This window comes from Nymphaea colorata, chromosome 5, assembly GCF_008831285.2.
Source record: "Nymphaea colorata isolate Beijing-Zhang1983 chromosome 5, ASM883128v2, whole genome shotgun sequence".
NCBI lineage: Eukaryota > Viridiplantae > Streptophyta > Magnoliopsida > Nymphaeales > Nymphaeaceae > Nymphaea > Nymphaea colorata.
In genome coordinates this window covers 15,009,688-15,020,664 of record NC_045142.1, presented here as the reverse complement: position 1 = coordinate 15,020,664, position 10,977 = coordinate 15,009,688, and the positions used below count along the sequence as shown (strand labels likewise).

General features: G+C 37.2%; 1 protein-coding gene across 2 annotated transcripts; it reads right to left on the bottom strand.

Moving 5' to 3' along the window:
• Positions 1-826: 826 nt before the first annotated feature.
• Positions 827-9,665, bottom strand: LOC116255312 (WAT1-related protein At1g09380-like). 2 transcript variants are annotated; one of them, XM_031631107.2, is made up of 7 exons: positions 9,357-9,664; positions 6,501-6,563; positions 6,298-6,414; positions 5,028-5,292; positions 4,623-4,781; positions 3,178-3,329; positions 829-1,434 (listed from the first exon to the last, which is right to left on the bottom strand). In XM_031631107.2, the coding sequence occupies exons 1-7, from the start codon at positions 9,536-9,538 to the stop codon at positions 1,191-1,193; spliced, it is 1,182 nt and encodes a 393-aa protein (XP_031486967.1). In that variant the 5' UTR covers positions 9,539-9,664; the 3' UTR covers positions 829-1,190. The 2 variants fall into 2 exon arrangements, with proteins under 2 accessions (XP_031486969.1, XP_031486967.1); XM_031631109.2 differs by lacking the exons at positions 6,298-6,414; positions 6,501-6,563 and having other exon boundaries at positions 827-1,434; positions 9,357-9,665.
• Between the last annotated feature and the right edge of the window lie 1,312 nt (positions 9,666-10,977).

Genomic DNA, 10,977 nt, shown 5'->3' with positions numbered 1-10,977 from the left:
TGCTTTGATGGTCACATAACTTGTCATGTGCAATATCATGTATGTTAATCTTTCTACTGAACTCTTGTAGTGAGTTTTGGATTGATAGCTCCCAAACCAGCTGATCTTAGGGTACCAGATGAAAAACACCCCTCGCTTAGGAGACTTTATAGGACATAACTAGACCATCATATAACTTTGTAAAATAGATGCATATCAAACTTTACACCTACATGGTACTATGGAGTTTCAGCATAAATGAGTAATGGTTTGTGCTACCTGTAGGTTGTGGAACAAAGTCTTTGTGGCCTCTAAATATGTTAGGTTTTTGTGTTGTGAGTCAATGGTGAGAAATGAGCATGAAATTTATCATTTGGTTGTTGGCCTTCTCCTTTATAATTTCTCTTTCCAACTCAGCATACTAACAATTCCCGAGGGGGTTGATGCAATAGAGGGAGTAAGAGTTGGTAGGCGGCTAGTGTCCATTTTGAATCCTGGAGGCGTCAATTCTTTGTGCTGCAAAAGTGGGGCCATTGATATACAAGATAAAGCATAGCAATAGCAGTACCCTTACACACGGAGGGCAGACCTTATATGCTAGGGAACGAAGGATTGGTTGGGGATTTCAGCCTTCAAACAGGCAATGGGTCTCCTTGCCCACCCAGAACTCAACATACTAACAATTACAGACCAATACAATATATTTCTCCAACACAGAAAATCACTTAATGCTGTGCCTGCTCAGCAAATGAACAACGTTGACCAACTAGCAAATGCCGAGCTATCGGGACCGCAAATGGCGATGGCCACAATCATAACAGCAATGATTAGGATGGAGACGAGAGCAGAGAACCAAGAGAAACTGTATTAGGGAAATTACAAACAACGAGGAAAACTCCATTCAGCAAGAAACAAGAAAGTAAAGATACGGCAGCTCCATTCAGCAAGAAACAAGAAAGTAAAGATACGGCAGTGCTTAAAGGCTCTGCGAATGCTGCAGTGGAGTAGCCACTAAGCTAAATGCAACTACCCAGTTGATGAGAGGCAGCACCGATTTCCCCAGCCTTTGAGTGCCTCTAAGAAATGTGGAAGAAAAATTGATTTTCACAATATTCAATTGTATATTTATTTAGCCTCGGAAAATGACCAATACTACATGCAAGAATTTCCACTGAACTGATGTTTTCATAAAGCTAAAGCTTGTGATAGCCTCATTTCTCGCCCACACATATTTTAGAGCAATGATCAACGGAATGGGTCGTGTCCGATTTGCTGATCATCGTGTTGTCTCCCACCTTCTCTGCAATTGAGGACCCCATTTCTATGGCTGTCTCTGCTTGATCATCAACATCATCCGAGGCGGTTTTGAGAAGCCCGACTGCTTGCTCCATCTCTTTGCCCTTACCCCATAGCACTCCATAAAGTCCGACAACGATCAAGAGCGATCCCATAACGCTGCAACGTTTAAGGTCACATTGATTAAGGCAGGCAAGCATATGGTAGGAATGAAAGCTGGTGGCCGGCCATTGGCGGAGCTGAGTTGTGGCTGGTGTGGACAATTGCCGAACATAATTTGCTTATTTACGTATATGTGTCATTAATTTTCATTTTTTTACAGTCCTTTAAAATTAAAGATTTAAAGTAATAATTCTTCTTCATCAAAAATTTCTGGCTCGGCCACCTTTGCCGGCATCATCGGCAATTGACAAGTAAAATTTTATCTACCGGTAACGGTTTAAAATATCGCCAACTTGGCTCTCTTAAACAGAAGCATCTCTTCGATTACTTGCCTTTCGATTACATTCAACAGTCAAGGACCAGCGTTAACCTGTTACTGGTACTTGGGTTGGTTGATCTACCTACATTGTGTACCTGGACTGATATTTTGGGCTTCTCAATCCGATCTGTATGGTGTAGAGAGTGAGATAGAGTTGTGTGAACACACAAATATATTCAGAAGAAAAACAAAAAAGAGGGTGGGGGATTTTAGAATTTTTTATAAAGAAATGCATATTTTAGATTTTAACTTTTTCATAACTTATTTTTACCTTCCTCTAAAACATGTTTTTAACTTAGACAGGAATTGCATAACTTTTTTGTGCACAGGGTTGTCCACCTAACCACTTTCGCAAGAGAAGGGGTGAATCCCCACATTTTTATTCTTTCTTAAGTTATTTTTAATTGTTTACGAAACCAAAACGATTTTTCATTAAGTTTTCGGTATGGGCCAGCATATATTAAGACCACCATGTTATTTTCATCGTTACCAAACACTCTCACATTTGGACAACTTTTTATTTAAAATAGTTTTAAAGAGGCTACTCATAATTTCCTTTTTTGTTTTCATGAGCTGTTCGATTCAATTATGCCACGTTTAAACATGTGAAAGTTTACGCCATTACGTTAAGAGAGGTTAGGTACCTTTTTTCTGCAAAAAGAAAAGATATCAATGCCAATAATTTCTAGTTTTGGCCATTGGGCCGGGCGAAGCTGGTTCAAAGCTGGACAAAGTCGGGTTCAGACTAGCCTGAAACTATTGCTGGTCGCTCAAGCTTGGACTGCTTAATTATCTACTTTATGTCGTCGGACACCCAGTTTGATATTTATTCCTATTTAAAGCTTTTAACATTTTATGTTTTAATATCTCATAAGCCGTTGGCGATGTACCAAAAGTTTTTAAGGAAAACATCAACCACACACACAAAAAGTCTACAAGGGAGTCATCCGTGCTATATATATATATATATATATATATATATATATATATATATATATATATATATATATATATATATATATATATATGAGAGAGAGAAAGAGGGAAAGAGAGAGAGGAACGAAAATAGAAAATGTATTGAGATATATCAATTTTAAATATTTATATTAGGTCGAGTCGGGCCCCAAAGGTAGGCCGTTATTTGAAGATAAAAGATACTACGGAGGGCTAAAAATGCTATTATTACTCTTGTAACTTGTCACACTATATAAACGGATATGTTTAATTACCTCAAAATCAAGCACGCGAACTATTCTAAATCCAACTTTTATGAGCCAACAAAACAGTATTCGCGACCTAAGAAAGCTACCAGTGGCATGAACTTTAAGCCGTAATACGATTCAATTCTAGTTGCAGTTCTAGGCAACATTTGAGACGGAAAAATGACGAGAGAGAGAGAGAGAGAGAGAGTCGTTGGTCACCTTCCCAGATGCAATTTCTCGTCAAACAAAGCCCACCCAAAGAAGGCCACAATGATCAACAGCAAGGGGCTGAACATGGAGACGAAGAGCGGGCCCCTTCTCTGTATGCACCATGACATTACGCAGAATGCCATCCCGGACCCCACCAAGCCCTGCATTGCAAAAAATAATTAGTCCTTTTCTGTTATCGGAAAAAATGAAAAGAAATGGTTTAAACTAAGTAGGGCTTCGGATCTAGGGCCACTGCAGGCTGCAAACCATTCCGGACGGGAGTCGACTGGATACCAAGTTTTGTATGCCGTTTCATGTATATAACGAGCGTATGTTAAATGTGCATCTTACTACCAATATGTATATTTTCTTTAATATTTACTGGTAGCATCTAAGATAATAATAGGGAGTGGTATGATAATGATTGGGATACGAGATAATGTGTATGAGATAATAAAAATGATAGATGTATGATGTAACGATAAACATAGGTATGAGATAAAGTGTATGAGATAACAAAAAAGGAATAAGATAATGATAGATTGATAAAATAACACTAAACAGATGTATGAGATAATAAAATAGGTATGAGATAATGATACATGGATAAGATAATGCTATGAGCGAGACAAAAATGACGAGACACCTTTTTACCATCCAAAGAGGTATATTGGTAATAACAATATACATAAAGTTTTTACTTTATTGAATTTTAAAATCTTTTTTTTTGTAGTTTTCTTTTTTGTTTTACAAAAAGTCTATTTTTTATTAATCATAAACATTTTTTGTCATTATTAAAATGACACATCAAAAAATTCATACATGACACTGCGTATATAACCAGCTTCGAGTGTGTGTGCATCACTATATTTACATAACCAATATGCACCCTCAAAAAAAAAAAAAGGTAGAAGTTAGGGTATTTTAAGGATCTAAAAAAAGTATTTTATTTTTTACTCTTAACTTTTTTATTACCGCTTTTTATCGTTATAAAAGGATTCTCCTTTTCAGTAACCAAGGGCATTTTGATCATTATAGATTCTGGTGCACAATGTATATCAACGAGTGCATATAGCCAGACAGCTTCGGTCTCGGCCGGGGCTGATGTCGCCCAATTCTCCCTCGTTTGGCTTTGCAACCATACTCTTTTGTAAACTATTCTTTTGTTTGTGGACAGGCGCGGAAGCATGGGGCTGGCACGGCTTATGGACTCCCTTTAGATTAAAAAAAATATATATCAAAAGTTTACTTGTAAGTTTTAAAATTTTAGTTTAACTTACATAATAAATTTTAAAAACTATATTTTGACCCTTCTTAAAATTTTGAAAATATAGTTTGATTCGTGAGACGATAAATTTTTAACTCCACCCCAATTTATAAACATCACGGCTAACACAATTGAAACTTCAAACGCATCTGTTAAATTAAATTAAATGATATAGTAGACAGCTAACCGTGTAGACAACAGCAAGAAGCCGAACGTTCCATCCCAACGCCCATGCTGACGGATTCCTCTCCATGCAGACCGTCATCAGTCCGCACTGGACCGCTGCCACGAAGCAGAGCATCGACGTGCTCGTGTACGGCGCCGAGAAAGTCCTGCTCATTCTAGCCTGCCCATTCAACAAATAAAAATCCCCGTCACTCAAACTTACACAAAAATCTGATGTGTATATAAGTTACATTTAACGTTTTAGAAGGCTTTTAAGTTTGATTCTGCAACGATTTTGAGTTTAACCTTTCAACCTTTTCAGCCTCTACAGTTCAAAGTAGACATTATATATATATATATATATATATATATATATATATATATATAGAGAGAGAGAGAGAGAGAGAGAGAGAGAAAGAGAGAGGACCTGGAGTATGAACCAGATAGCCCAAGCGAAACAACTGGCCACCACCATGACGGAGCCGATGATGAAGTCGGTGGGTCTGTTGTTGTCCGTTGTGGTGGTTTCTTTGCTGGAAGTCTCGTAGTCGATGTCCCAGCGGATGCCTGAGGACCACATATTTATGTGCGGTCCTTTATAAAACGTCATCAGCATGGCGCCACCCACGCATATGACCGTGCCCACAACCTTAGCCAGCCCCGCTTTGCTCCTCACGCCTATCGTCTCCATCCTTCTCACAAAGATACACAGACCCCACGACTCATCATTCACATATTACTAGCAGGAGATCGTGTGTGTGCTAGCAAGCTTATCCAAATCATGCGTGTGCCTATGGGCAAGGGGGTTTTATGGTGTTGAATTGTTTTTCGTGATGATTTATAGTGTTTTACCCCTAGCACCCTTAGGTTTTAAAAAATTTAAAATGGTGATGCTCATTTTTCTAAATGGCTTTATGCCTGGTTTTAAATTTGTGTAAAATATGAATATACCCCTCTTAAAATTTACAAAAATAAAAACGACCACTCTCCTTTTCTATTTTGTCTTTGCATTTCCACTGCATTTGTGGGAGGAGGTTGCTTGCTGCGAGCTAGCTGGGGAGGGAAGACCACTAGTACACAGTTTATTTCATTTTAATTTCCTATCAATTTCATTTGTTAAGACTCACACTCCTATTGACTAGGGCTGCACATGAGCTTGAGTTCAACTTTCTTAACTCATTTAACTAGTTTCTATGAATTTAGCATATTTCAACTTTTCAACGTGTTATAGTCATTAACTCGTTAATTCATTTAACTGGTTTCTTTTAACTAATTCAACTACAAACAGTCATGTAACTAACAAAAAGTTCAAAGAAAGAAGGTAACTACTCCGCATCTAAATATCACCTAAAGAAAAACTTAGCAACAAGAAAACTTTTATTCATGACATATTTATGTAGTTGAGCCGAGCCAAGTTTAAACAATTGGAGTTCTTAAAACTCCAACCCAACTCATTTAACATTTTATGCATGACAAGCCTGTTGGAGTTGAACCCGAGTTGGTTCGACTCATTATGCCAATCCACTACTTCAGCCTCCTGGAGGACGTGCCTTTAAAAGAAAAGAAACGGAAGAGAGAAAGAAAGAAAATGGAGGTTGGGGGGGGGGGGGGGGGCCTTGACGCCATGGTAAATAGGTGTAGCCTGCAATTATATGTGCGTCATTGATGCCAACACTTAAGAGGGAGAAATCAGGCACCTGAAAGGGACGGCGATGATGAAGGTAACAGCTGGCAATAGATTGTTAAGGGCACATGCAATTGTTGGCGACACAAATTTGAGGCCAGCGAAGTACAAACTCTGATTCAGAGTAGCCCTGCAATGCCATCCATTCGTCACGTATCCTTCTCGTTAAATACATCCCGCTTTACAAGAAAAGTGTATGAGAAGAAGGAGACTGACCCGAACAAGGAACAGAGGAAAATTTGGAATATAATGGACCACGTCAGCTTCATCTTCGTTTTCCTGAATTATAAGAAGCACAGGCAACAATATGAACCACCTTTTCGTACACGTACAACTTGCAACCAAATGCTGCCTTAATATTACTTCATAATTTACTGTAAGCTTCCTTTCGGCGAAATCAGAAATTTGTTACGAGGGAGACCAAATTGGATCGAAATATCAATTTTCAAAATTTTGATATATGACAAGTAAATTTTTTTAAAATATGTAAGTTAAAAAAACAAACAAGTAAAGTCAGATACCCTGCTCTTTCTCAAGAGCTCGTTGTGTTTTAATTTCTTGAGGGGAATTTGGATGACACCTCAAACACAAGTTCTTGTTGTATTTAGATGTCATCAAAAGTAAGTTTGAGGAAAGCTCAGTTTTGACAAACTCTTGTTTTATAAAAGAGAGAGAAAAACCTAACCTGACCTCCATTGGATTATTCAGCAAAAGTCAGACATCCATTGAGTTGAAAACCAGGTTTTGGTTGTGTCACACAAACAAACAAACCAAGATTCAAAGCTCAATAAAAGATTTGTTTCTTTCTCTTTTTGAATCAAGTTTTCACAAAACTGAGTTAAATGAGAGTGTCAGCAAAACGCCTTCCTCCCTCCTTTTTTTCGAGGCATCATTTCCTTTTTGGATCTTCCAAAAGATCAACTCTCAACAGGCAGAGTGAAACGTAAATTAATGAAAATTTTCAAAAATACACCTAACAACTTGATAATAATAAGAAACATGCCTGGATAAGTTAAGTTAGTCAAAATTAACAGCATAGAAAAACATAAGTAATCTACCCAAACTCGCACCTACCAAAATTTGACACGGAAAGGAACTTAATAATTTGGATATAATTGAGCATTTATCTGTGATTTGCGTATAGTTAAAGAGACCATACAGACTAATTGACATGAATATTTTAATAATATTAAGGGTACTTTATCATTTATAGATCACTAAGTTGCGCGCACATCCCTGTGGACGCACAAATATACATCAAAGACAAAAATTTAAAAAAAAGAGGGGTTGAAGAATTTTAGAATTTTTTTTTATAAAATAATGTTTATTTTAAACTTTTTAGCTTTTTTATAACTCCTTTTTTTATCTTTCTAAAATGTTTATTTTTTTACTTCAATCAGAGCTATTTTGGTCATTGCACATACATCGTTGTGCACAACTTTTGATGCACATAACCCATTTCGGAAACTTACCTTATAAGTGTCATCTGTGCCTCCAAGCAACAAAAAATCATTGTTTTTCGCGTGTAAATTTTACTTTATAAGGATTTGAAAATGAAAGGCTTTTGTTTTCTGAGGTTATAAAATTCTATTGATCATATGCTAAAAAGAAAAGATATTTACTGTTTTAATCCTACGTTTCCAAGCATGTAGATGACATCCATTATTTTTTATTTTGTAAAATATGTGGAGGACCAAACTGCTGCATTGAATTCCACAGCAACATTCCTATGTATCGAGCATGCACATGAAGTTCGCTCTATTCTCTCTCGAAGAAAGAATAATACCAACAACTAAGGCAGGCACGTTTTCTGTTTTAAAGTGATAAGCGACTAATATGTCTTCATATGGGCCAAAACTCAACAAGATACGCAACCCACAGACTTCTGCAAAGGCACTTTATCGATATTGATTCATTCAAGGGCGTCTGAACATCCATTATTTTTTATGTGGGCGTTTGGATGACACCCTATTTTGAAGGCAAAAATTAGTTTTTCTCCCAAAAACCCATCTTTGGTGCGTTGGGATGTCTTGGCAACAGGGACGGAGATGTTGGGTGGCTAATAGTTTTATAATTTTAAATTTTTAAAAGGCACATGCATTAACTGATCTTGCGTGCTTGGCAAAGGCAATTTGTCAAAAGAGAGTGAATAGCCTAGCACCCTCACGATTATTCAAGAAAAAGTCCTATTACCCAAATATACAGACTAGTTTTTCAAAACTGATTAAAAAACTAAGCATTAGAAGCTAGTTTTCACAAAACTATTTTTTTTTGAGTATGTCTTCCAAATGCTACCTATATTTTTTTGGTGTATTTTCATACTTTTTATTTAATAATTATATTTTATGAATGTATGTGTTTTGCTTCAAATTTTATGTTCTTTATACAAATGTTGGCAGGTACTAGACACTTAATTGCTAGATAGATAAAACACAATCTCAATTCTTGATTTTTTTTAGATAAAAAATAAACTCTGTTTTTATCCTTTTTAGATCGGTAGATGAGTTATAAGAGGATAAAAAAGTGATGGAGCATTTTAGTTATCTAAATATTAGTTTACACATTTTCTTTCTAAAATAAATCAAAGGCTGAGATCATTTTTTATTTGTCTAGCATCTAACATGCTGGTCTCTTTCTCTCACCCATGCGATATAGCAAACTATCTTTCGACGTCACTGACGTAAAACACATCCATAGCTTCCGAAGGCCTTCAAACTATTTATATATGTATACAAACTATTTATGTATGTATATGGAGGCAGAGCTAAAAATTTTTCATTGGAAAGAGCACATAGTATTTTCAAAATTCTTACAGGGGCCAACTACGCTCTGCCCATAAGTGAACCCATGTAATAAAGCAAATAATCTTTTCAAGTTATATCAAACACATTCGCAGCTTATAGAAGTAACACCAGCAAACTGTTCCTCGAGTGACTGCAATGTTTTCGTGGAAAGTCTGGTCACTGGTGAGACGCTATCGATTCGTTGGCTAGTGATTAGGAGACTAGCTTTGGCTTAGCAACAGCTAACTTACTAAAACTCACAAAGAGAGAGAGAGAGACGGAGTAGTACCTTTCCATGAAGTAAGCCATGGGGGCAGTGGAGAGAGTAGCAACAACCTGCCGGTAAGTGACCATGACGAAGGGGTTCATCCCTTTGTTCATGGCCACCTTCGATACTACGTTGAGCCCCGCGAAACCCAATTGGGTTAGAATCATCGCCAGACTGGGCATGAAGCTCTCCATCTTGCTCATATCTCCCTCTAATTCTGATTCTTGTCTGTCTCGCTTTGGGAGAAGAACATACAGAACGCAGCCAGGAAGGAAGATCAGACTGTATTTTATGATAGACAGGAGCGACGTGGAACTGTGTTTACCTGCGCATATATATATATATATATTTATATATAACAGCTAGGCGAGAGAGTAAGAGCAAAGCCCACGATCTGCACCATCGTCATCATAATGCCTTCGTTTCTTCCTAACAGAAAGCAAAAGAAAGGGCGGCCCTGGTGACGTCCTCTTCATGGGTTTTACGTCGCCATCGGTTCGTCCTTTTACTTAATTTCGTTTCGCATGCTTTCCGCAGCGAGAAGAATGAGGGTAACTTGTTCTTTCTTCTTCCTTTTCGGTGCATGATATTTTCGTTTCGGTGGCATGCGTGCGATGTACAAACTTGTAACTCCCCTCCCTCGTTCGATATTTTAGCTGAGTATTATGAGGAATTTTTTTGTTTCGTTCTTCTTGTCAACTGAGCTAAGCACGAAGCTAATTAAGGGCATAGTAAGTCGCAATCAAGCGGTAGGCGGTTAAGGGGCACCATGTGATTCTAGAAGTACGCCCTCTCCCTCTCTCTTTCTCTCTCCTTAGCGTGCTGGTTACCGTTTCTTTTGGAGGGGAGGGCGTGCTTTGGCTGGCGCGTGGCCAGAAACATGAAGAGAGTGCAGTTCCGGAGCCGGGCCGCCGCTGGTGAGTGTTGCCGTCCCATCACGATTTATTCGTGCAGCGCATCCGGGACCTGGCAACGTTTCATCCTCCCAACTGGCATGTGGTTTTGGCTTTTTCAAATTCTTTTTTTTTTATTGAGAGTGTTTGATGACATGGAATTTTGTATCTAGTTGAAATTCTAAAACAAGTTGCCACCTTAAGTTATGCAAATTAGAATTGAAATGATAATTTCAATCTCGATTTTTCTTTGTGTTTGGTAGTATCACATTTTGATATCAGTAGTAAAAATGACGTGTTTTACAACATATTAATTTAAATTCTAGAAAAGATGAATTAAAACAATGTGTCCTAAACAAAAATGAAATTTTTTTAAAATTCGGGCATCATAATTCCACCCCTTAGGATAAGAAACATTATACCATTATTTTGATTTAATAATCATAATTCCACCACTTAGGATAAGAAACATTATACCATTATTTTGATTCAAGAATGAGTCTATAATTTTGGAATCAAAATTCTTTATTTGGTAACAGAATTATCATTTCCTATAAAATTAACTGTAGAATTTTACGATTCTGGTCTCATCAAACACTTCCTAAATGTTGGACTCAATTTTCAGTAATTTTTATCGTGAGATTGTTAAGAAGGTGCTTGACAAGAATAAGGTTATATGGTTTAAAAACACATCCATTTGTTCTTAAAAAATATGATATAATATTACTTTTAATTACACAATATTTTGA